Source organism: Haliotis asinina, chromosome 3, assembly GCF_037392515.1.
Source record: "Haliotis asinina isolate JCU_RB_2024 chromosome 3, JCU_Hal_asi_v2, whole genome shotgun sequence".
Lineage (NCBI taxonomy): Eukaryota > Metazoa > Mollusca > Gastropoda > Lepetellida > Haliotidae > Haliotis > Haliotis asinina.
The window spans coordinates 23,973,991-24,001,957 of NC_090282.1; the positions used below are offsets into that span (position 1 = coordinate 23,973,991).

Genomic DNA, 27,967 nt, shown 5'->3' on the forward strand with positions numbered 1-27,967 from the left:
AATATTATGTTTCAATTTTCAGGACACTGCCTATGCCAAGAAAGGGCACCTGCTCTGCTGGGCTGTACATGTCATGGATAGACACCCTCACTCGGGACATGCCACCTATACTTCTACTTAGAGGCAATCAGACCAGTGTGCTCACATTCTACTCATAGTACACGGCCATGCAGGGCCGTTACGTGACACTGGCACCTTATTACAACTGGTGGTGATGTAGACCAATGTAGCTAACTGTGACATTCACCAACCACATTTCCAATCCAGTGACTTTAATGGAGGAATTGGGATATTCACTACTTAGCTAATATATAGAACATGTGATTAGGACTCCATAGAGCCTTTGTTATTACTGTACCGATTGTAATGATGATATACATATATGTATATAGGTTTAATGGAACAAAGCATTTATGGTATTTAACACAATGTTGTGTCTTGTATTGTGAATACAAGGACTATGCATTTATTACAATTAGACCAGTAAGTGCAATTTGTTCTGTGCTAGCTGAATCTGATTTGTCCATATGTACAAGGACTTCAGCTCAAGGGTCCCTTGCACAAGAAGGCTTTTCTACAAGGTTCTCAAGTGTTCAAGTACAAGGGTTTCAAGTACTACAAGGACCTACAAACATTGGTCTTGAGTGCAACACGATTCTGAGTACAAGATTCTCAAGACCTAGCAAGATGTCAAAAAATCTGTCACGTGTGATCAACCAGGAGGGCTTATTGGCCAGAAGTGCTGGTGATATTTGTTTCATCAAGCCAGGATGGACTTGAAATCATACAACTATTGCTTTCAGATCTTATTTGTTTCAAAATCTGCCAAGAAATTAAGTTTATTCATGGCTTAATTGTATAGCAGCAATTTTACAACTGAGGTATGAATCTTGTTTTACACCTAGCACGCAAGTTTATACTGAGAATCGTATTGGAATCTTACAACTTGATGCGTTCAGACCTTGTTTGTTTCAAAACCTATCAGTAAATTAAGGTTTGTCATGGTTTATTTGAATAACAACAATTTTACAGCTTGGGATGAATCTCATTTACACCTAACACACTAGTTTATATTGAGAATACTCCTTTGAATATGTACTGTTCAGCATTTTATTCAATGAATCTCATGACATATTACATGCAAGTATGCTTATAATGGACAAGATAGCATTATAGTGCTATGATTGACATGTACCAACCCATATCTTTTTTCGAGGAAAATGATTTCATTGCACAGTGTTGTGTATAGAAGGAAGCATAATAATTGTTCTTTTTGAGAGAGAAAAATGATGTCATTACACTTTCGCTTTCTGGAAAATAAAACAAGTGATTATTATATGAAATTCCTATTCAAATGAGATAAAATGTTTTATGATTTAATGTGTTTTATTTGTGATTTATGTGATGCAAATCAGTATGGACCAAAATCTTCTTGCAGAAGAGAAACAATATTTTGAGGCAAATAACCTCCTAGAAGTAGATGTTGGTGCAAAATGTGAAATCCATATGCCAAAAATATGTTTAAAACATGTAGATATTCAAAACACATTGGAGAGATGAGAATGTAAGTGGCACACAGTATGATCAATATTTAATATTTGGTTTACAGTATATTTTTTTACAATGACCCAAAGTATTCCAAGATGCACTTTTTTCTTGCTGTCTGAGGGAGTATGTTCATGATTTACAGCATGACAATGAATTCTGTTAAAGCAAAATTTGTAACATGTGACCCAAACAATTATGACTTTAAACTAAAACATTTTGGAAAATCAGTGGCTTCCAGGTGTACTTTGAATTTTTTGCCAAGAAAAACTGCACTGTCATTTATGTATTAAATACCGTCTCCCCCATGGGCAAGAAATCAAATGGTCATTAACGAGAATGGTGTTTCTCTCTGCCTGGAAGAGAGTCCATGCTACAGTCATCTTGTGTCACTTCTTTAAGTGGCATATTAGAAATTGGTATGATGAAGATGGAGACTTTTATGGATAGACAACTTCTTACTTGCAGTGGAGGCTACAGTTCGCTTGATAATGGTTCTAGAATCTACACCAAAACACCGCAAGAAAGAAGTTGTCTATCCATAAAAGTCTTCATCCTCATCTTGTGTCAACTGATCAGACATTGTTGACTTTTCAAGGCTTGATTTAATGCTCTGTTTCTTGCACTGATACAACCCAATGCTACAAAATGCAACCCAGTTATTAGTCTTAACTTGCATCTGGTGCAAGTTAATTTTTGAGTGGGTAAACTTCTGAATAAAACCTCTACATATTGCAATAAATGCAGTGCAACCTGGTTCAAGTAGGTTAACATTTCTTAAATCGAGCCCTACTTTTGTAATGATTGATATTCACTTAATACGTACAGCTACATGGAACAGCCCTTTGAAGTAAACATATTTTCACCCTTTCAATATGTATTGTGCCACAAAAACTAAGGACCATGTGATGCAGTGATCAGCTGATTGTTGGTAATGACAATTCCTGTAGGTATCAGATTTGTATATAGAGTTATAGTTCTGTACAGGTGTGATTGTACTATTTTATTTATTGATTCTCAAGGAAGGTGTTGGTGATACCGCTATGTGTATGGCTGAGATTACTGGAAGCAAGTGCTTGTTTCTATAGGATGCTGCTGTATATAGTGTGGAAACGCTGATTGTGTGTCTGCAGTTTGAAAACGGTTGTGTAGAGCCATCATTTCAACAGAAATGGGGTTTTCTTTGTGTTTTATCTTAATTCTAGATCTTTGTACATAGAAAAAAAAGTTGCAATTGAAATATGTTAAGTTCATGTAAGATTATTTCCTTCTGTCTATTGTCAGTTTTTGTGCCTTGTTTTGATTATTGTTTTACTAAATTGATCAGAACTGACGTTTTTCCTTGCAATTTACGTTATTTTCCACTGTTTGAAAAGATCTACAGTGCTAACAACTTGTTCATATAGATCCATAGCACTTTATAATAAGGAATTTCCATGAAATGTGCTACCTGCTTCAGTCTTTCAGTACCTTAATCTATCTTACCCAAATCCAAATATACACAGAGAAGAAAAGTGTAGTTTCCAACTGGTGCATTTATAACTTTTCCAAGTTTTGAGGGTATTATTCGATGATTCTAATTATGTTACCTCTTGTGTTTATGTTCAAAATTATGTTCAAATATTTTATGAAGATAATCATGATGGTAGATGGTGATCTTCATCTTGTACAGTTATGTTTTAGAATTATTTTAAATTCATTTTTGTGTTTGATCAATCAAATGTCATATGTAATTACATTACAGATCCTAAATTTATGACGTGACAAATCTCAGGGAGATTTGTGTTTCGTAGTGTGTTTGGGAAATTGATACTTGGTACAGATTTTAGAATTTATTGAGCATGGTAAATAGGGTCCAGTCTTAAGTTGTTAATTTGTTGTTTAAAGAACTTATTATTTTGTATAATTTACATAGAGGTCCAATTTGTTGTAAACTGTTGCAGTTCTCTCACAGGTATGCCCTGGTGTTTGATTTGTGAAGACAGCTTAGCTTTGACATAGATCTAAAGAAAGTGTTTTGCTTGTTGTTCACTCATTCCCTCCAATAGAAACTAGAAGCTTCAGAAGGTAATCATTCTGTTGATTTGTCCTTCATTATCAGAAGTTAATTTCCATGTCACTTTATCACGATTTTAAGTGCAAAGGTTTGTGTCTTAAATAGTTGCTAGCATTAGAATGGATAATTCTTCAGTTAATAATGCAGTGAGTTGGATTTGCATTCTGAACAGTTTCTTTATGAAAATTTCAGTAAATAATTGAGAATAGGAAGATGATTCCCAGTGTTGTAGCCATTACTGTGCAGATACAGTGGCTGCTTGTATGTGGTAAAGGGTTATGTTCATTGGTAGGAAGTAATCTGAAAACATATAGGCTAGGCTCAGGTTTTATTCAAACACAAAACATGTGGTAGTATAACATTGAGGTGTTGTTTCAGGATGCAAGGCTTTCATTGTGGATGTTGTATATCATTGAGACAAGGGTTGACCTGCCATAGTGGATTGTCTTTCATTTCAACATATGCAATACATCATGTATGAATGTCATGTACATTGTTTCACAGATTACTATGTTTACATCAATCATGGCCATGTATTTATATTTGAATATTCCATACTTGACATATTATATTTCTCTTACTTGAGGTTGCTGTTTTTGTTATTGCTGCTAGATACAACTTTTTATGAATCAGGGTTATGTGTTTCATGATGACCTTTGGCAGGATCAGCTCAGCTGGGTGATAAGGTCAGAGTCTTCGTCATGATGGCACTGCATGGGGTCTTAACAACAAAGACCCAAATGTCATTTTCAACAGGCAGTATCTTAGCACCTTTAAAAATAACATTGTACATTTTGTTACTGGGTTTTATTAATTGATACCTTGAAGAAGCTTTTTTGTTTTGTAACTGATCTTGCAAAATAAATATTATTTAATCAACATATGCTGAAAGAATAGTAGAGAAAGGTTAGCTAATGTTCCAGTATTGATCATTTTCAGATTACACTTCATTCTGAAAACTGTTACACAAGTGAGAGATAAAGATGATGTAAACTGATGGGTTTTGATCTGTAAGCCATGTAAAAGTTTGAGATTTTTCTTAATTATACTACTCGAAAGAATCCAAGGAACACCTAGATTTTTTAAACCTAGATGGGGTGAAGCCAATTTTATTTGGGGTTATGGTCAGTTCATTGCAGAAACTGAATCACATGAATTCAGATAAACACAAGCAGTCTATAGACACAAGGCACCTTCTACCATAATAGGGGTCACTTGCACAGGCTACAGGAACTAGAGTTGTCTAGCACTGCCTGTGTATCCCTCTCAGCTGTCAATACAGGAGAGGTACCGTCATCTCATTGGTGTAACAAGATTCCTCAGAATGTCTTTTGGAATAGCTAACCATTCTTGTTGTTGGACTTGCAACTGTGTAGCCTTTCAGGGGATGGATGGATTGATCCTTACACATTACCCCAACATGTCCCACAGGTGTTCAGTGGGCGCTAGGATGTCATTGACAACTCTCCCACGGTGTTGTCATGCGTTATCGTCCTAAAGCTGCTTGACCTTTTAGGTCTGGAATAACTATTTGTTTCAAAGTCTCATCATCTCATCTCATCTCATCTCATCTCATCTCATCTCATCTCATCTCATCTCTAACCTTTGTTGTTCCTTAACATTTACATCAGAAAACCTTTCATCTCGGATATCTGCACATATGAATACGGTGATCATTGTCCTGCAAACAAAATCTAGACTCGTCAGTGAAGAGCACATTGTTCTACTGATGCCTGATCCTACACAAATGGCGTCTGACCCATGTTAAATGGTTAACTAGATGATGCGGAACCAGTGGTGGACGTACGGTTTGACATCATGACCTTAAATAGCTGTCATGCAGACAGTTCCTGATGGTCTAATCAGACACGTTGACATCTGCTTTTTGGAGGAGACTTCTTATGGTGTTTGTGTGACAGTTCTTTGTCTGTCGACAAGTTGTTATTCGTGGACGACCAGGGCGGCATTGTTCACAAACTTTCCAGTTGTTTGGAAACGAACCCATAGTCTGTGATTAATTGCCCATGAAACATTAAGTCTTCTCGTCACCTCATATATAGCAATACCCTCCTTGATCCACCTAGTAGCTCTCACCCTCTCAGAAATGCTGAGAAGGTGTCTTTTACAACATGTGATTGATCTGTGTTCCCAACGTTGCTCATAATGAAAATTCGTGCATGATGTTCAGGGAAATTTGGACTATCACATGCACTGGCAGGTGTGGGTGTATTCGGGAAAATATCTAATTTCCAACTTCAAAACCTTCAAAATTCTAGTGGTTTATCATTCTAACATAATTTTACTTAAAAACCATTACCAGTTGTTGATCTGTAAATTTTCCAGCATATCAACTAAAAGCATCTGACCCAAAATCACCCCTGTTCCTTGGATTCTTTTGAGTACTGGTACACTTGATAATGATGAGAATCTTGTATCTGCATATAACTATGGTTTAGTTCCAAGAAATGAATACATAACCTTGTTTTCTAAAAGTGGTCACTTTGTCGTATGTTTTACATCATGTTTTATTTGACTGTTTTATTTTCCATTTGGTTTATCCTTCCATCTACTGTTTTGTGGAAATATTTCTTTCTGGTGCTCAGCTGTTGATCCAACTGTCCTGGTATCTTGAGTGTCCAGTCCCAACTGCAAAGTTCAACATGACAAGTACTCTGCTTAATGTAGACACATAGCAAGGCAAGGGGTAAAGTAAAGGTTCATCTTGATCACAATAAAAGGCAAATATTGTTGCATAAACTTCTAATTTGCATTAAAAAATGAAGAGAGACATTCATTTGACTTCTAAGCTTATTTGTGCTTGACATTGTAAAACACAAATGTAGAAGGCTTTAGTACATCATTTGCACTGCATCTTTGTTCTCCCTTAACCTTCATCACTGTACATAGAATGGTTAAGCAGACACTTTCAAACAATAGAAACAAGTTTCATGAAAAAATCGACACATTTTACGTCCCTTGTCCTAACTGGGCTGCTTCTCAGGATAGGGAAACACGTACTTGTCATATATGGTATCGTTTGCATTGGGGCAGGAATAAACTGTTTTATTTAATAATGTTTTACCCCATGATACAAGAAAATGTCATACTTGGATATGTCATATAGTGCTGTTTTCTTTATGCAACTTATACGTTGTCTCCATAGTTGCCGTAGCAGTAGAGGTTGCATGCTATCTCATCTTTTACACAAGTGTCATATGCAGTTTTGTTTTACATTCATATCATGCACACCTAACAGAGCTATAACAGTTACTGTTCCGTAGTAGTAGTAGTAGTAGCAGCAGCAGTAGTAGTAGTAGTAGTAGTAGTAGTAGTAGTAGTAGTTACATTACATATTGGGATACATTACAGGATTTATTTATGCATAGGTTTCTTTACTAAAGGGAGACCACAATCAGTTGTATGAGACCCTCTTCAGACAAAGGCCTTGACCTTGTAATGTCATTTGTGAAATCAGGAACACTGCCTTTATGTGAAAGAAAACAATCTCATCTGTAGATGACTGTTTTCTCAATACAGAGGGGTATGGTTCTACCTGATCTGGCGAGAAGTTAATTTGTCTCTCTAAAGCTTCATTACACCAATTTTATATTACTATGTGCCAATAAGTAATCATTCAAGGATGTTGTGACAAAATTCAGGAGGCTATTTTGTGTGATATAAGCACGAGGATTTGCTTCTTAGAAAGATTTAGGTGTCTTTGTGGCAAAGAGGTGTTTGCTTTCTGCTCTTTCCGAGAACTGTCTCGTGAGATTTGTTGTTCCACACCTATGCAATACTTCTGTAGTCTCTCACACAAACATGTAGAATTATGACTTGTCTTTGTGTTACGTGGATTGATTCATGTAGTCAATATTATTTTTTCTATCCCTGAAGTCAGATAGGTATTGATTTGTCTTCTGTCTGCATCCTTCATCATTTCAATAGATGACACACCTGTTAAAAAGAAAACATTACAAAAGTAGTAGCCTCGTAGTTACAGCGGTTGTCACACAAAATATCCTGGTCCAATTCCCAGCATGGAAAACAATGAGTCAAGCCCATTTCTGGAGTCAGTCCACGATGATATTGCTGGAATCTTGCTGAGAGTGGTGTTAATTCATACTCATCTGTTTTAAATAACTCAAATTCAGCCAAGAGGTAATTGTAGATGTGACCATTGTGATCACGGTGTAGGCTTATTACAATTTCTTTTTCATTCAAAGGTGAATTCCATTTCAAGCAGAAAAAAATAGGTTTTTTAAGTTGTTTCTTGTATCAGAATCTTTATATAAAGGAAAATGTTAGCATTTGTCTGGATACAGAGTGTTTCAAGATGTAACATTACACCTGGTTTCACAGTGCGATCAGAGATTTATTATAGTTAATACTGATGATGCAGTTATGCTTGCACATGTAAATTTGACCTGTACATAATGTAAATTAGCAATATGTCCACCCAGATAGACTATTTTGTGATACTGGATAACAACACTGCAGCAGTCCGTATTGTTACATTCAACCAACATAAAAATTATGAGATTTGTCACAGTCCTGGTGTCACATGCTGTTAAACAACCAATTGTTTTTGTTATGACACTTCTTGTGTATCAGCCAGTTAGGCATGCCCAGCTTGCCTTGCCATCTCCATGAACGCCTGCGGTTGGGTGACAGGGTTCGTGGTCGGATACTCGGTTCTATTTATCTGTTAAAAGTTCAGCCATCCGTACCATGTGTGTGGCTTTATCACACGCTATGAATGTATAACTGTCATCAAATTATCTGAAAAATTTACAGCTACATTGAAAATGTGATTATGGTCACATCCTGTCACTTTCGATTACCTTGAACTGTCAAACAAAAAGATTTCTCTTTAACAAGCCATGTTATGATATATCACACATATCACAGTTGCATTTAATTTATGAAGGCATTTATGGACAAATCGGTGCAAATTATGTACATATTAATAGATATCTTTGACAAAAGGCCTGACCTTCCAAACTATTCACTAAGTATGATATCACATATCTGTGTTATTGAGATCCATGCAGGGAACACTTAGCATTTAGGCTCTGTCCTCAGGCTAGACCAACTTTATTTTATACATTAAGACAAGGGACTGTCAAAGCGAATGCCCATGAGGTTTTAAAGTTCACACTCACTTGGGTGCTTAAAGCACTGATTTCTAAGACAAGAATAGTTTAATTCAGTTGGAAGTCTCAGAGAACAGACAACAGTGTTTTAGTGTCTAACAAACTGCCTTGCTTAGTCTTGGTTCAGTATATCTGAAAATTGGTCTGGCCTTAGAATCAAATTTACATTTATAAATTATCTATACAACTTTTAAGATTCTTTGGAAACTGTTCTGGGTCTCAGTCAGTGCTCCCTGTTTTTGTAACACTGCCTGATTCCACACAAGGTCTTGGAATGTCTAGTTGTACTGTCCAGGTGATGGTTCTATTCATGTTATCTATGTTTTATTGCTTGACACAGAAGTGTCCACATCTTAGTGCAATCTGTTACCATGGTTACTGCTTACGGAGTTATGCCCCATCAGGGCAGTTGTTGACATTACTGGAACTCAGACAGGGTGAATGTATGACTCAGTACAAATCTGCAATAAAAGTTCAATTACTGTCTGTCGGTCTGTTGTTTGTGAAAAATAACATTCCTTTAAATTTACAATCTGAAAACAGCATGTTTATTCCTGTAATCCATATATGATGCACTCAGTAGTCTTGTATGTACAGGCATTGTAAAAATATAACAAAACAAACTAAATGTAGTTTTCATTCTTTTCACAACTCAAATAATAAATCAAAGCATAGCATAGTGTATGCAGCTCATTATTACAAATTAATTAACTTAATTACAGTATTCATTTAGTCTCATCACAACAGCCATGTGCTAGAGACAAATTCTAATCCTACAATACTATCTCCACTTGCTAGAAGAGCTTGCAAACACCAGAAATCTGGCCTCAGCTGTCCACTTTCCTCTACTTCAAACCCATTCTCAATTTGTGTAGAGGTAGCTTAGCCAGCTGAGCATTAGAGGTACAAAATTTACATCAGTATATATACATCAATCTACATCTACCAGAGCAATATTCAATTGCAAAACATGCTGTGTGGGTTTGATATTAACAATGGCTTTGCACATTTTGGAAAATTTACATTGAGTTATTGTCCTATTAAACAGGACATTCTCATTTTAAAACATGTTTTTGTTTGGTTTAATGTATAAATGTTTGTGAATTGTGTTTTCTCTGTTTCTACACAAGAAATAAAATTCATTGACTAAATTGTGAACTGTTATAAATGTTGTCACTGATTTTCAGTGAATACTTGGTATTACTTTGGCAATAATTTTCATTTGTTTTAACTTTAATACACTTGTGCTTTTAGGCATTTGACACAAGCTACATCAATGTAGCTGAAGACAACTCAAATGGCATAAACAATGACCAAATAAGGAATAGTTACATCAGAGGTGTCATGTTGCACTTGGCCATATTCCAGCTATGCAGCGTAAGTCTAAAAATCAAGTCTGGGCCAGACAATCCAGTGATCAACTGCATGTGGGGTGTCGTAATATGCATAGTGGTTATGACTGACTGTGATCCATGCAGAGCCTACCATTAGTGAGTAAGTGAGTTTAGTTTTACGCTGCACTTGGCAATATTACAGCTATATGGTGGCGGTCTGTGAATAATCTTCACGGGTGCCTACCATTAGAATATCTGACTGATGCACATTTGTTTCAGTTGTGACATTAACTCAGAACTACTTGTAAGAGCAAATTTTACCCCACATGATCTTTATTTACCTGTATCGTCTACTCCCATAGCGACCTGTGAAGATCTGGGGTAGAATAGGCCTTAAGCAACCCATGCTTGCCATAAAAAGTGACTCTGCTTGTCATAAGAGGTAACTAACAGGATCAGGTGGTCAGGCTTGCTGACAAGACTGACACATCATCAGTTCCCCATTGTGTAGATTGATGCTCATGCTGTTGACCACTGGATTGTCTGGTCCAGACTCGATTATTTAAAGACCACTGCCATGTAACTGGAATATTGCTGAGTGTGGAGTAAAACTAAACTCACACACTCACTGGTTCTATGGTACAGTATCTGTTTTTTCCATTATTCAGTTTCACAGTTACGTCAATTACTGACTAATCAAAATATGAATTATAAATTGTGACATTTATACAATACTGTGGTTATGTTGATTCATACACAGGTAAAGTATCTGATACTTAACACTGGTCGATTGATATCTATGTATAAGAATAACAAAATGGTAACTGGTTGTTAAAACAAACTGGTTATACCCATTAAATGAAATAGGGATTCATCCCATTGTAGCACCAATGTGAAAAATATATATAAATTAAGGTAAGAAAACTGAAGTTACATATTGTGAATATAATTTTCAAACATTACAGCAATGACTTAGAAGGGGATAGCAAGAAGAGACATTTCAGTTGATATACAACATATATTGTATATGTTACACTTTAAGGGATGACAATGGGTGAAAATACTGTAAGAGCAAGGATTCAGGCAATTTTAGTTGGCTGTTGGTTTTAAACAAGTTTGCTTATGATTGAAGTATACATTTACTAAATTTAGTGTTCAGTAGTTACAAAAATATGTTTTATTTATACAATATGACTACAGTTATGGATCAGTCTCTTTCAAATCTTTATTGTGACTTTATACAGTTATCCTTTAATAAATGCACAAAAAACATAAACAATCCTTAAATAGATGATATAAAATGCATAGACAAGCAAGTCAAGTAAACATGGTTGATTATAGTCACATGGCAATTAATTTAAATATAAGTTGATAAAACGTAACATCAAACTGTCACTTACCACTTACTACCAAACACTTGGATAGTATAAAAGGTATTCATCCACAGATTACTGTAACTCTCTAATGTTTGGGTCTGGTGTAATCTCTCACTTACAGAGAGTTCAGAACAAGGCAGCTCGTATCGTCACCCGCTCCAGAAAGGATTGTCACATTAAGCCAATTTTCAGTGATCTACATTGGCTGCCCATCAGACATCAGGTCAGTTTCAAGTTACTTGTCATGACATACAATGATCTTAGTGTTGAATCATCGCCTGCTTATTTAAAGGATCTGCTATCGGTCTACTACCCAACAAGAACCCTACGCTCTGCCCAGAAGGAGAAACTGGCTGTTCTGTCAACATCGAAAAAGGCTGGAGATTTAATAGTAGCCATGTTACAACCAATCAAAATGATGCACATTCATTAGTTTTACGATGTAAAACGTATGTGCCCCAGTACATAGCTTCAGATCCACTATGTATGACAATAATGTTTGATATGACTTTCTACCCTTTATCACCAGATTTGTCACTTCACATCACAGAGAGCTGAAATCACTGAAAAGAAATCAATGACATGATAGTTGTGTAAGCATGGTACATCTTGGGTGGGTGTGATGCTATGTAGGAAGACTGTTCCTGTACAAACTTGTGATTACTTGTACCATCTTCATCCATAGCACTACAATCCTGCACATCTGCAGGCTTCACATGTGGGTACTCAAAGCCCACCTCACCATTGCCAAAGAAACCTACTAATGGCGTGTTGGGAAAGTACTTTCGAAATACAGTTGACTCCACATTGATCTCCCCATAGTGGTTCTCTCCTCGCCCCACACAGGCAAACATGAACCCAATGCTGTTCTTCTCAGGGAGTTTATTGTCTTTCAGTTTCTTCATGATTTTGTCCACTTCCTCGATTGTGTTTATGTCATCCTTGATGACAACAGAAGCAACCTGCACTCTGCCACAGAAAGCCACACAGCACAGGAATGGGGAGTCACGCCTGCAATCAAAATGAATTCTTGCTTACAATGAATTGATGGGTAAGTGTGATATGATCTAGACATCAATATTATAACATATGTTTGAAAACTGAATACAATGCATTTAAAAAAGAAACTCTGTGAACCATTTTATCCTTTTAATGTCTCAAAACAAGACACCATAATTGGGTGCAAAAACCTATACACCTCCCTCTAGAACTCAAAATTTGTTCGGTTGCCAAGCCTTTCAAAAAGGGAAAGAGTTTTAAAGTGATTTTACTGAAAATGACCAGAATTTTTGCAACATTACTGCTATAGATGCGGCATAAATAGTTTTAAACCAAAGGTGGAATATTTAACATATGAAACTGCCCGTCAACAATGATATGTAGAGTTGTAAATTTTACAATAAAATTGTATACAGTGAAGCCTCATTAATCCGGACGGTTGTGTTTTTCAGCAAATTCGTCCGGAATGCGAATCATCCGGACTACTGAATCAAATCCTATGTCTAAGCAAGAGTTTCTTCCCTTTACCATTACAAAAAAGACACGACTCAGAATTAAACAAATAATAAACATTTTATGTTATAAAGCTTATAAAATGACCAATAGCAAGCACAACAATACATGTAAATAAATTCAAGGCATTGCAAAGTATCTCGTTGTTGATTTTCCAGGAACATTGTACAATGTCACAGTCACATCAAAAAGTCCTTCATGGTCGTTTGTGTGCATGTTGCCTTTTTCATCGCATTCTTGACATCAATGATTTTCCTGAGTGATATCTCGTCCCCGATTGACTCGAAATAGGTCACCAGACTGTCCAGATAATTCTTTGCCTCTGTTGAACTCGGTGGCACCGGTGCTGAATCACTTTCCTCCTCCTCTTCCTGACAATCGACAGTTGGTTGAACTATGTCAATGATTTCACTGTCAGTAAGAGACTCGCATGTTGCTTCACGGTCTTCTTCGGCGATGTATTCTTCTGCACTCACAACATCCGATGAAGGAAATTCATTCAGGATGAGTCTCAGTTCTGACAATGCAATGTCATCTTCATTCACAAAATCTGAATCACCATGACGAGATATTATGTCCACATGCCTGTAGCAGTTCCTAATTGTTTTCGCACTGACTTCATCCCAACTGGTTTTCACAAAGAGAAGAGCACAGGTGATGTAATGCCTGACAAGCGATTTTTTGTAATAGGCCTTGAAAGTCCGAATTATGCCTGCATCCATTGGTTGAATGTGTGATGTGGTATTTGGTGGCAAGAAATGCAGGGTCACATTTTGCAATGTGATCGAAGCACATTTATGGCTTGCAGCAATGTCTAGAAGCAAAATCACTTTAAGTCCACGTGAACGCACCTGTCTGTCAAAATATTTCAGCCAATCAGAAAAGAGCTCACTGGTCATCCACGCCTTTGAGTTGTGTCTGTACCTTGCGTACACTTCTGGATTAAAATCACGTCCGAAACATCGTGGTGTCCTTGCTTTACCGATCACACATGGCTTAACTTTCACAGTTCCACTTGCATTCGCACACAATGCCACAGTTATTCTGTCTTTCGAACGTTTCACGCCAGCAGTGGCTTTAGTTGCTAATGTGTAATTTGGTCCTAATCTGTAGAAAAGTTCCGTTTCATCAATGCTGAAAATTGTTTCGGCATCGTACTCACTCAAAACTTTCTTCATTTCCTCTCTCCCCACGATGACTGCAGTCTTGTCGGCGCTGGCTGCTTCTCCCTGGAGCACTTGCTTCGATATAGAGTGTCGAGATTTGAATCTGGCCAGCCATCCACGAGAGTACGCGAAATCCGTAATTGACAACTTGTCACCGAAGTCTTTCGCTTTTAAAATCAACATCTCGTCATTAAAAGATGCATTCTTGCTGGTCATTTCGTTCATCCATAAAAAGAGCGCCTCCTCCATTTTCTAATGTTTGGCGTTTCTTGCTCGAGACAGGGCTGCAGAGTCTTCAGGAATGGTAAGCCATTTCTCCTTGCTCTTCAATATGTCCCCGATTGTAGATCTCCCTACTGAGTGTCCAAATATTTCACCAAAGTGTTTACTTAGGAAATCTAAACTTGCTTTAGGATGTTCTTCTTTATACATTGCAATCTCTCTTTTCTCATATGCGGTTATCTCGTTCCGTTTTCGCTTGGAAGGTTGACTCAGGAGACGAGACATCCGGATTATCGGCGTCCAGACTAACGAGGCTTCACTGTATTTATATACTTATCCTATCTCACGTTAGGCAGCTCCCTTCTTGTATTTGACCATATGTGGAACGTGCTTTGCTAAGTAGTACAAAAGTTGTTGGCCTCTGACTGCCCAACCCCCTCTCCTGTCATACGCACCTGTCAATCATTCATTTGCTCGTGCAGCACGCTCAGGGCCTCACATGACAACCTGTAACTGTCAGTCTCTTACTTGTCATCTGACAGTGAGGACGTGCATGTTTTTCAGTTTGACTTTCAGTATGGAAACATTGTAATAATTGCAATTCAATTTCTCCTCGGCTGATTGAAATTTCCTTTTTGGGGGAACGTCTCCCCTTGTATCTGTCATTCTCGACTTGGTGCCCTTGTAATCTGTGATGTGGGGCAGGTCGGGTGGGAATCCATCGTGTGAGATAGGATAAGTATATAAATATACAATTTATTGTAAAATTTACAAATTTTTAAACTTATCCTATCTCACGTTATGCAGTATCCCACAGCTGGCAGGAGGGCCACAGATTACTCTGACAACTCACCAAAGGGATGTCACAAGGAGGCAGAGAGAAGTCTCCTTCCTTCAATACTAACTCTATAGTTGTGACAGGTTGCTTAAAAAAAACCCCATGCTTTACACAGCACAGACCTCCACGTAGTGTGTGCTCCCAAGTACCTGTGTTTTTCAGCTGCAACTTTTGACAAGCAGAAGGACGCAGTTTGACAAGTAAACCCCGCCACCCCACAGATTTGTCTGGAAATTATAGCTGGAACTGGCCAGTTCCTGCTTCGGTACTACCCTCACAGACACCCAACTGGTGAAAGAAGGCATAGCCCAGTCAATGCTCAAATAGTTTAACGTTCAGATCCAATCTCCCTGTTTTACTCCAAGTGAGAAAGGATTAGGAGCGGAACCCAATCACGAAGGGTAATCGGAATCAACAATTCACTGACATAATTGCTCAGAGAGTAGAGGTCAGCAAGTGGAATGTCGATCTTCTCAGCATGTAATTCCAGACTAGTCCACAGTCTGTCATACTCCCGCATGACGATTTGTCCATGCCCTAGTTCCCTGGGAGAGTCGATCTTGCCCGTTGAAAATAGTACTTAAGACATGGATAACATCAACATCTTATATTAAGTATATAGCTATTTGATCTCGTGAATGAATGCTTATCTGCGATTCTTGGAGGAAGAAACTTGCTCTGTCAAGGCCCCAGACAGACAAATTTCTTCAACATCAACCACCGAAAGATCCCGTAGATAGTGTGTGGCGAAGACTGTATCTGACTGCCAGAAACAACCCTCCATGATGCTCTGTAGTTCCTATGTAGCGCCATCGTAGATGCTCATGAGGTTTTGCCAACAATGGTGGAGGTAGTCCTGCGAAGTTGTAGACTCTCAAGATCGGAGTCAGAAGCCAAAGTGGTCCAAGAGACTTTCCCAGTAGAGGCCGTTGATAAGGGGATGAACAGTATTTTCTGTAGCCTGCGACGATCTCTAGACGCATCAAGGACAAGTCTTCCGTGTCTTCTGGACCCACAATCGAGGACAGAGGTGGAATAGAGAACAAGCAATCTGCCTGTCCGGGCAACTGATTCTTGGCGATAAAGTCCCACCTCAAGCCAAGGAAGACCTTCCCAAGACACGTCCTCTCAAAATGAATCCAAGACACATCCAAAGCATAATAGATATATGGGCAGCTGTAACCAGAGCTAGCAAAAAGAAGGTCTTGAATGTGACTTGCTCAAAGTCCTTCTGCTCCAAAGGTTCATAATCAGGCAACGTAGATGAGCAAATACCACTGATAAATCCCAAGCAGGAGGCCGGAATTTATGTGTCTGATCAGCTAACTTGTTAGACTTCAGGAGGGATTGTAGTTCTGGAACAACAGAAATCTTCACTCCCATGGCTGCCGCAATAACTGTGTTAAGCACTGCCAGATATGTCACTATAGTAGAATCTTTCAGCTTCTCAGAGGTCCTTAGATGCTGACGATACGAAGCAAACATCTGGGGTGTTGCCATCGTAGGAGATCGGAAACCCTTAGAACGGCAGTATGTTTCAAAATTCTTCCACTTGTCATCATAGAGTGACCTGGTGGTAGTATGATGGGTTAGCGTAATGGCTGAATGGCTGATCGACCCAAAGTATCCCTTAGCAACAAAGGACCGATGAAGATGGAGTGTTTGAGGAGACAAATGCAGCAGACCTGAGTGTGGATGGAGAAGTAGATCTCTTCGATCGGGCAAAGTCACTGGATTGGCTGTACCAGACCTACGATCCAATTTCTGGCCAACTAATAAGGCGCAACCAAAAGCAGTGTCATCTTCTTGGTTGTGCGTAGTTTCAGTAGAATTCGCAGACCTAAGGCCACTGGTGGAAACGCATACGCATAGAGACCTTCCCAAGAAATGGCCAGAGCATCTTGTCCCCAAGATCATGGATCTGTTAGTGGTAACGCAAACTGAGGCAGCTGAAAAATGAACCTGGTAACGAACAGGTCTACTGTCGGTAAAGTGGACGGCAATACAGTCATCCCTCGCCATAATGTGGGTCTTGGGTTCACGGATGACCCTCTGCGTTATAGTACCTATTGCATAATGTGGAACAATGGCCAAGTAAAATCGTATTAAAACATCGAACATAACAAAGCTGCTATTGCATTGTGCCCAGTCAAAACTATATCATATCGTTGAAGGTGGAAATAAACAAACTGAAAAGAAAAGATATATAAATGTACGGTAAACTTGCAATCAAAAATCACTTGACATCATAATGTAATTGTTGTTCCTGTTATGCTACCTGTTATTCAACTAAGCCGGAAATAGCATAGGTGCATAGGTGTTTTGGTCCAATGTACTGGTGATTCGGGTGAAAACTATCTGATAGTATCACATCAAAGAATTTCTATTCCATTATCAGAATATTTTATATATTAAGCAGTTATCATAACAGATTTATTATATATTTGTATTGGGTTAGTATATAATGCATGTTTTCTGTAAACATATTTAACATAACAATGAACACAGGCCGCTACCTGTCTGGATACATTTTATGTATGAGACAGTTTGACAAGTCACCGCTAACTTCCTGCGGTACTTGCAACTTTGACTGTAGAAAACAAAATGTTGGCCTTTTAATTATTAAAAATGACTGCGATGAGTCAGTAACGCTGATCTTGCAATCCAAGGATTAAGATGCTGTAATCGGTTCACAGTTGCTAAGGATAATGCAAAATTGGTGCCATTGCGGTAGACACGAAAAACGGACCCTCAAGAATGTGGTAAGCGGAAGTTGTACGCATACGGAATGGGGTAATGCCATTCTCTCACGGTGTCTCCGTTGTTTCTGTCAACAGTTTTAATGAATAAAACTGGATCTGAATTGAATAAAATAAAATGTGTTTTCCGACACCATACATTCTCGGATGACTGTGTTTAATCGATTTAGTTTACATTTAAGTTTACCAGAGTGCAACAGCGGATTTGTTGATGAGCAAGTTTTGATTTTGTGAAGGGGTGTGATCACAGTTCAACTTTTTTATGGGAGCAACGGATTACCCTGTGGTTCAACCAAATTTGCGTTATCGCGAAGCGTGTTATTGTGTTGGATGCCTGTAGCTCTGTAACTCTTTTGGATGTAGTTTCCATTCTGTTGGGGATGAATGAACTGACCGAGATATCAAGTCTGCGATGACATTCTTACTCCTGGAATGTGATTCACATGCACTGTAATCCAGAGAGAGTCTACTAGCTCGACAAAACTGCTGAGTCCATTTGAGAAATTGAGGTGACTCATTGGATCCCATCCCATGTACCACACGACTGCTCCGTTGTCCAAACGAAACATCGGAGACATTGAACGTAGAATGTTCTCCCAGTGAGTGATGGCCAGGATGACCACCTTGAGCTCCAATATGTTGATGTGAAGTGCATGATCTTAGAGTGACCTCAGACCTGACACTACGCGTCCATATAGAGGTGATGCATTGGAACACATGGCTCTAACAAATGCCTCCACAACATTCAATTCATTCATCCACCCCTGAAGGCCGACAGCGAAATGAGTTTCCTGCAATTCCTTCTCTGACAAAAGATGCTAGGAGCAACAGAAGCGGGCGTAGTTGCAGTTGCCCTCGTAACATCATTGCTTGTGCTGATGACAGAAGCCCTAACAGTTCCTGTCACTGACGAAGTGTTCTGGGTTAAGACATTGCAAGGGGAATAAGATGTTGCATCTTGCAGAGAAGATCCCTCAGAACAAAAAACAGTCTGTTGACCTCTGTGTCGAACACCCCTCCAATGAACTGAAGTTGACGAGTAGAGATCTGTTCCTATCTCTGCCAATTGATGAGCCAGTCTATCTGGTGAAGTAAATGCATTGTGAATTCCAAGTGATGAAAGAGGAGCACAGAATCGAACTGGGCATGGATGCAGTCACAATGTATGCGCCGAATACAATCCGCTTGCGATGTAGAAAGCTGACAATCGGCTTCATGACCTGTGGAAACAGCTACAAGCAAAGAATTCCCAAATGCGAAAACACACCACTGACAGTGGGTGCCCGCGACAATGGTCATCCAAGTGAAACTTAAAAAAGGTAGTAGATTCGATGCACTGGAATAATCAACCTGTTGTAACATTCGTAACATACAAAATTGACAAAATGACCACAAAGCGTTGCCTGTGGATCGTCCGGACATAACTGCAAAGACTTCAGAACTGTGGGGTTACATGAAAAGACGTAGAAACCGAATGTTTTCCGGCTGATTGATGAAGGACGACAGTAGTCACTCTTACCAGGAATGGCGCTGAAGATCACTTGCAAATGAAGGTAGGTATAGTAATCCACTTCACTGGACCAACACAAGTATGTTGGCAATTCATAATCACTTTCATCATCAAAGTCTCCGATAAACATACAGTTGTCTGCCATATGCAAAGCTGAAAACCAGACCACAGGGCCATCAGTTAACCAGACGGGACCCAACTCTTAAAATCCGGACAAAATGCTAATCCGAAACTTGTTGACCAGGCCAAGTATACCCCCATATACACACATAGACACACGAGTAATCCAACATAACTTGGTGAAGCATTGGAGACAATTCATAAACATCAATGTCTAATGTCCGGAATAGGAGGATGAAGGAACGGTTCAACAGAGGCCGTGTAAGAGACAAGTGCAGAACTGGTAGAATGTGATGCATTGAAAGCAAGTGCTGAACTGAGAAACTGTGAGTAGGCGCTGAACTGGTACTGTTGTGAGTACACGCCGAACCAGTACCACTGAGAGCAAACGCCGAACAGGTACTACTGTGATTAAGCATCGAACCGGTACTACTATGAGGAAGCCCAGAACCAGGAACCTTTTGAGTAAGCGTCAAATTGACAGGCTGTGAGTTAGCATTGAGGAACCAGGAAGAAACGGTGCTCTAACAAAAGCGATGAATCCAGAGCAAGCAGTGTTCTGAATAAAAGAACCAAACTGCTGTCAATTCACGACTGCATCCAGGCACTCTGAGTTCTAAATGTTAAGTTGCTATGTTCCAGTCCCAGGAACAATGGGAGTAAATGCTAATCCAGGCACTCCAAGAGCAAGTGCCGAACTAGGGGTTAAACGCTGTGCTGCCTCAAAAGCCAAGTATAACCATATGGCTCACTAGCCGCTATGAAAGCAGAGCTCTAAAGTATAATCTGTGGGAAAGCGGCGCACTAAAATCTAATCTGTGGGGAAGCGGAGCTCTGATTTGTGTGAAAGCAGTGCTCTGGCCTAAGGGAGAGTGATGCACTGAAGCGAAACTATCACCGAAAAATAACATTGTAACATGCAATCTCATGTCACTTCCAATGCATGATGAAAATCCACTTCCCATTCCATATTCTGTATTAGCGCATGCACAGTGTGGACCCGGAAATGGCTTTAGATTAATGTCAACATATGTATGTGGGGAAACAGCAACCAGCATCAAATCCAGTTATTGTACGCTCAAAACGAAGTGAAGACCTACACTGCATGAGAAGTTGCAAACAGTAAACAAGCAGCAACGCTGACCAACATTTGACCTAAATATAATCATGTTCTTTGTGTGATCACCGCAAATAAGTTTGCATGAGAAAAATCACTGTAGGTGAAATAAATGTCACTCCATAAAAGAGATACAATGGTGTCTGAGCCGTAGTCTCTTGGACCAGTGATGGTGATAAATGGCCAGCTGGAAGGGGGATCTTGCTTTCAATGTAGGGATGATGAAAGATCCTTAGAAACCTCCAATGATCCTAGTCAGCCACTCACCTTGAGTCTATATCATGATATAATAAATAAGGGGAGACGTTCCCCAAAAAAGGAAATTTCAATCAGCCGAGGAGAGGTTGAATTGCAATTATCACAATGTTTCCTTTTGAAGTGACTTTCCCATACTGAAAGACAAACTGAAAAACAAGCACGTCCTCACTGTCAGATGACAAGTAAGAGACTGACAGTTACAGGTTGTCATGTGAGGCCCTGAGCGTGCTGCACGAGCAAATGGATGATTGACAGGTGCCCATGACAGGAGAGGGCAGAGGTTGGGCGGACAGAGGCCAACAACTTTTGTTCTACTTAGCAAAGTACATTCCACATATGGTTCAATACAAGAAGAGAGCTGCATAACATGAGATAGGATAAGTTTCAAAACATATGTTTACCTATAAACAGGAACTGAGCAAATATTTTTTCAACATTGGTCAACATTACATTTATTACTTAGAAAATACTCCTGCCAATTGTACTTTTTCAGCCAAATGTACATTTTATACATGTATACATATACCATTGTATTGTTATGAAAGTACATGGATGAGTGTTATATTCTGTGGACATCATTGCTCCAGCAACACTGAGTGAACATACAATTTGGCAAACAGCTAGATGAACCATAAATCAGACATGATGACATAACAAATCTTTTGAAATCATTATAATAATAATTTGAGCCAGTTATTCAATATGCTGATGCAGAATTTGTGACTGATATTCAGTCATGGAATCTTCATAAGATCTCAACTGACAGCCCATGTGACATCTTGTTGAACAATAGCTAGATTAGTATCAGAAAACGTTCATTAAACTGGCCTAAACATTCAAGAGTTATCTCTCTTTACAATGCATTATTCCCACACCCAATATTCACAACTTTCTCTCTAGCATGTAAATATGTTAAATTTTGAATTTGTCGCCATGTTATGATTTACTGAAAATGACAAAATCCGCATACAATTGTTTGGGCTGCATTTTGACAAGCATCACCATAACATTTTAACTAAGATCGAAACAGTGAGCAGTAGCTAATTTCATTCAGTGATATATTACCACCAAGGTCACAGAGCTTAGAGATCTGATCCGAATTACATAAAAGTTCTTTTTTTTTAGTATTTTGTAAGCCATACTCTTTTTGGTTACACATGGAGAAAAAAAACACATAAAAGTAATGGATGGCCTATAAACAAGAAATAGAGTGGATGCAACTCAGATTACAACAATATAAATGATTCAGATGAAAATGTTACTTACGAATTATCAGTTAACCAAGATGACGGACACACAATATTGTCAACAAATCCACCAGCTATCATTGGACACATGTACATCTTGTATAAGGAGAAGCCAATTTCTTGTGGACAAAATGCTTCATCAGAGAGGAAGATGATGCTTTTCACTTGTTCGTTAGAAAGCTTTTCGTCTGTACTATCAGTCACCGTTCGACTCGACCAGTAGTTAGCAATCCTGTTTCCTTCATATTGATCATAATACAATGGCTGGATTCTGATGTTGCTAAACTGGGAGAACAATATGAGCGACAGACATCGTTTGCTTTCCATCTCCTCCGTTACATTCATGTCTGAGCTTGTACCTGCAGCATGTAAATGATACATTACTTGTTATTACTTCCTGTTACTGACACAGAAGAACTACCATGGAAAAAATATATTGCCATTATTGCAATCCAGTTATATATACTGATGGAAAAGAATAAGGGAACGCTTAGATTTATTTAGAGAAATAAGACATGTTATCATGAAGTCTCAGACCTCTTGACTAAATACTTCTTAAAAACAATGCTCAAAAACACAACCATACAGTGCCATTTGCACGTGCAAAACATGCTAAAGTGGGTATAAAGATCTTGAAGCTTGGTAGCATCCTTCACTTAAGGAAGAGTAAAGGTTACAGAAAGGTCTACAACAAAGCCAAGACAGTACCTAACCAACCAGCAGAAATGGCAAGCGATCGGAAAAATACAGGGTGGGATGTCAATTTGCCAAACTGCTAGGGACATGCAAAAGTCAAAAAGCGTTATTTCATGTTTGTGGAACTTGTTCCGTCAAACTGGTGACATGAAAATGAGACCTGGTTGTGGCCCAAGTCCAAAAACAACTGCTCGTGAAGATCGACACATACAGCTCCTTGCATTGTGGGATCGCTTTAAATCCTCTTCCAAAATCAACATTGACTTCAGGACTATCACTCATGTAAGAATAGGCGACCGAACTGTAAGGAATCGGTTGAAATCAGCAGGGTTACAAGCACGACGTCCCGTATTCGAGTCAACATGACACGGCAACACAAGCGTCTACGACTGTCATGGGCTAGACGTCATGGCGTCCGTCAGTTACGTCACTGGAGGTATACAATGTTCAGTGACGAATCACGCTTTAACTTAGACTTTGCAGATGGTCGAATTCGTGTCTGGAGACGTCGATGTACTGTCAGACAACATGATCGTTACGGTGGGGGGTCTGTTATGGTGTAGGGAGGGATCACCTACGACGGTAGGACTGAACTTCTTCGTGTAGATGGACGCCTCATGGTGTTTGTTACCATGATGAGGTATTGAGGCCGATAGTTGTTCCCTTTCAACGTCGAGTTGGTCGAAACTTCGAGTTCCAACAAGACAATGCTCGCCCACATACAGCCCGAGTTTCAATGGAGTTCCTTCAACACCACAACGTCACAGTGCTTCCCTGGCCGGCCAAGAGTCCGGACCTTAGTCCAATTGAGCATCTTTGGGATGTCATAGGCCGTCGAGCCAGGGGTAGGGACGTCCAGCCACAAACACTGGACGCTTTGTTCATTGCTCTCCAAGAAGAGTGGCGTGCTGTTCCAAGGGCGGTAATCCGGAACTTAATCCAGAGTGTACCCTGCCGATGCCAGTCTGTTATCCGCAGACATGGGGGACACACCAAATACTGACTTTTGCTATCCACAATGTCTTGTATTTGTAAAATCGCGCTTTAATTACACTGACAGTAATTACATATATCCCTATACATTTCAGCGTTCCCTTATTCGTTTCTATCAGTATATGTCAAAAACTGACTCTGACGTATCTGCATTCTGTCATTCAATGTATGAAATAAGCCTCATCCGATCCTCCAGACAGGCTACATTTCTGGCGGATGGTCTAAATTTACAGTTAGCCAGCTCGATGGTCTGGTAAAATTTTAGATGTTTCATTCATCTGAGTAAATTCACCACTTCGTTAAATCCTTTTGAGGCTGGTAACATTTCGAAGTTACCAGCCTGATGTCTGCCTGGGTCTGGGGCTTATTTCATACACTGATCAATACCAAACCACACTTACAGTCCCGAAAAATGATTGACATATCATAAAATATATCCTTGTCAATGTTTCCTATTTTCTCCTCTCATAGTCTCTGTAATCCTGAGTTCTCTCTAAAACGAGTCAAATTTGTTGTCAAAGGCTGTCCAGTTTGCACAAATTCCATTCCGTACCGAGACTGTTCTGCTGAATATTCATCAAACCAGAAATTATGACATTCCTTCTTGCCTACAGCATTCAACATTCACAAGTATTCAATCTGTATGGTGCATGATGATCTTGTGGAAATTGAACCTGGGTTTTCAGTGTGATGAGCGGATTCTTCAACCACTAGGTTACCCCACCACCCCTTCTTGTATTAAGAAATATACACTTAGAATGCCAGAAGATATCTTACCAATAATGCCATCTGCTGTTATTGCAGTAACCCTGCTCTTTGGTGGCAACAGTTTCTCTAAAAAACTATTGATGTTTAAATTTTCCTTATTCTTTGCTGCACAATGTCGAGCATGTCGTGTACTTCTGTTCCTTTGATGTTCGATCTTCTCTTCGTGTAGATTGGTAGAGCATATGATGAATGAAACCTGGGGCTCAATGTAAAGGTTCTGAAACATTGCAACATTGAATGTTACCTTCCCCTGCAGTCTACAATATCACAATGACTGTCAACTTCCTATGCTCCAAATCAATGCATATTTGAGAAAAACTATAAGACCTTAGAAAGGTCACCTTCTCAAACCTAATCAACCAAACTGTTTCTGACAATCACTTGATGTCTTATTCAGCTTGTAGTAAGTATGGTCACTTATCTTTTATACTTGACCTTGTGAGCACCAAAAGAAGAGGCCTAAATATTGAATTTACACATTTTAAATACCATATAGATATCTCCAGCTTGTAATGAGAAAAGACAAGGAGTGAGTGAGTAAGCTGGGTTATAAGCTGCTTTTAGCAACATTCTAGCAATATCTCAGTGGTGGACACCAGAAATATGCTTCACACATTGAACCCATGTAGAGATTCGAACCCTAGCCTTCGGAACAACGAGAGAACGCTTTAACCCTTAGGCAATCCCACAACCCCTCAAACAGAATGAAAGTTCCATTGATATTTTCTACATTCAACATTTCTACATTCTACATTTGTCAACTATTACTGCTCTCAAACTGAAATGTGTGTTGCTGGATGCAAGATCAATAAAAGGGAATCTCAGCATTTCAGTGGCAGGGAATAAAAAAGAATCTCGGTTCACAGCTACACTCACAGGAGTTCCTTTTTTAAAGTACAATCCTAAAATAACATAATATAAAGCAAACAAATACTATTTCCTGAGGTTGTTACCATAATGACTTTATCGTATATATTTGCATTTTTGAGACAGTATGGAGACTTATCCCATCTACTACACAAGAGGCAAGTTCCTCATTCCATTATTGCTTGTGTACTTGAACACACTAGGCAGGCACAGATAATCTTTGATATTTAAACACTGTTGGCAAGGACCAAGTAACTATTATTCCTGTGCACCATATAGGCAGTCTGAGGTCTAATTCACAATCATTTGAGCATATTATGTGACTGATCCTTGAAAAAATTTATTTCTTAAAACATGCAAAACTTGCAAACTTTTCATTATGTTGTAATCTGTACTTAAATACCTCAATAAAGGCCTCTATTTCCTTGATTAGGCTCTCCAAACCTGACCCCTGCTCAGACTCAGCACATTTAAAGTAGTGCCAGGCCATACCACTTCGTGTCTTCTTGATATTTTCCACTTCTTGGGCCCAGAGTCGACAAACTCTGAAACACAAAGGGATTCATTGCTTTTGATCCTGATAAAAGTGAGTGAATTGTGTTTTACACCATTTTTAAATAATAATAATAACTGTATTTTTATAGATGTAAATACTACAGGCACTAATTGTATGCTTTAAGTGCTTTCACAGCACATTATTACCCCAAGCTAGAGGGTTATAGCCAGGTGACTTATCCCACCGGGTGCTCATTTTCTGCAAGGTGATCTGAGGCATGTTTGGACAAACTCACTCGCCTAAGGCAAGACCAAATGAAACATTCAAGCATTATCATGACAGGGGACTCTAAATAAAAGAATCCTCCCAACACAAAAACCAAATACAGACATCATGCATGCTATATCTTGCAAGTTTTCAGTTTAATGCCTAATCTGTAATATTCCTGTTGTATAAGGGCAGCCTGTAATTAATTAAGTCTGGACCCAATTATCCTGTGGCTGATACAGTGATCAACAATCCATGTTATTTCCTGTGTGACTTAGACACTGACTCATAGCAGAACAGGCCCATTAGAAATGGGATAATTTAACACATGTGACACAACCAAATGATGAATGTGGACATATTCACCACTCATATTTGACTGACTGAGATTGAAGAGGAATACTGCAGTAGGACCAAATGAGCATTATTATTCATGATTTCAAAAATATATTCATGACCATTTCTAACACCAGAGCTATAACCATTTGTGTGAAAATGAATACAAAAGTTTCAATAATAAGATCAAACAGAAAGTTCTCTAGTTCAACTTTGATAAGATGAAGTGAATTCTGTGGCTAATGTCAGAACATAACATAATGACTAAGTGACACCATCACCGACCCCAAGGAACAATTGACGGCAACACAACAATCAGCATGACTTTGGTGATGTCTAGAAATCAGCAAAATGACGAGCTTCCTACACATTTTCTATACATTTAACTGAAAATCCTTCCTTCTATGACGTCATTTGAAGGCTCTGGAGACAGAGTTACATAACCTGTCTGCAGTTAAATTGAGTTTAATTGTTTTTTAATGAAGAATTTATCACCAGGAAAAAAGCATCAACAGATCTTGGATGTTGGTGGCACCTGCCTTTCGTGAAATTCTGCTGAGCCATTTACAATGTTTATAGGATGGTTCCCTTTTGATAAGTGGTAATAACAAACATCACTCTCATTCCATAAACTTGACATTTTAATTTTATTTGGAATATAGTTTTACTGTTTAAAACAACTGTAGACCAAATAATATAATTCTTCTGAACAGCTGAACTGGTTTGAACATTTGTCCAGTGAGTAAATGAACAGTATTCTAGTTATATCATGGCAAGTCAGCTCAGTGTGGACAGAAAGTCTAACGTGACGCAAGATTCTGACATTCACCACTTCACTGACATCCACATGCTAAGGTTTTCATCATTTAATACTTGAAACCTTCAAATATAAGTTAGTATGTTGTTTCCTGGAAAAAAACCCCGAAGGATTATGTTTCTCTTTTCGACAAATCATTGTTCATTCAGGCACGATCAATGCCGAGAAAATACAAAAGGATAAGGATGTCATATTGTTTTATTTTTAGCACAATAACAATTCCTGCGTGTCAGTTGAGGACAATATCCGGCACCCACGTCTCAAGGAAACAAACAGTAATGTTCAACACCACCAGCACAACAGAATGAAGATATATACATATTCTACATTAATAGGAACTGTCCGTTGGAAAACGCTCATATTGCCAATACCTAGCACATTTCTGAAGAGTTTTCATTGGAATGCAAGAGAACACAATCTTTAAGATAATGGGGTTGCTCAAAACTTGAGCTTCTGAGCATGAAGTATGAAAGTCCATCTTGTCTGTCGCCATTTTGGTGGTCAAGTGTTGGTA

The 27,967-nt window shown here is 38.8% G+C and overlaps 2 protein-coding genes across 3 annotated transcripts in view; one reads left to right on the top strand and one right to left on the bottom strand.

Annotated features, from left to right (window-relative positions):
* LOC137277705 (solute carrier family 12 member 2-like) overlaps positions 1–9,240 on the top strand; it is a 72,400-nt gene extending 63,160 nt beyond the window's left edge. For both annotated transcript variants that reach the window (XM_067809585.1, XM_067809586.1), the window contains one exon: positions 23–9,240. In XM_067809585.1, coding sequence (XP_067665686.1) covers positions 23–158 — 136 coding nt within the window. In that variant the 3' untranslated portion in view covers positions 159–9,240. The remainder of the gene's footprint in view (positions 1–22) is intronic.
* On the bottom strand, positions 7,964–27,957 carry LOC137277707 (F-box only protein 22-like). The gene is made up of 5 exons (XM_067809588.1): positions 27,825–27,957; positions 25,941–26,082; positions 24,680–24,887; positions 22,233–22,572; positions 7,964–12,475 (listed from the first exon to the last, which is right to left on the bottom strand). The coding sequence occupies exons 1-5, from the start codon at positions 27,944–27,946 to the stop codon at positions 12,025–12,027; spliced, it is 1,263 nt and encodes a 420-aa protein (XP_067665689.1). The 5' UTR covers positions 27,947–27,957; the 3' UTR covers positions 7,964–12,024.
* Between the last annotated feature and the right edge of the window lie 10 nt (positions 27,958–27,967).

What these genes read in the sequence shown, in the direction of transcription:
- LOC137277707 (XM_067809588.1), bottom strand. Translation starts at nt 27,946, where the DNA reads ATGGCGACAGACAAGATGGACTTTCATACTTCATGCTCAGAAGCTCAA. An exon ending in ACTCTTCAGAAATGTGCTAG is followed by an intron (nt 26,083 to 27,824) that starts GTATTGGCAATA and finishes TTTGTGTTTCAG; the next exon opens with AGTTTGTCGACTCTGGGCCC. An exon ending in AACAGCAGATGGCATTATTG is followed by an intron (nt 22,573 to 24,679) that starts GTAAGATATCTT and finishes TACATGCTGCAG; the next exon opens with GTACAAGCTCAGACATGAAT.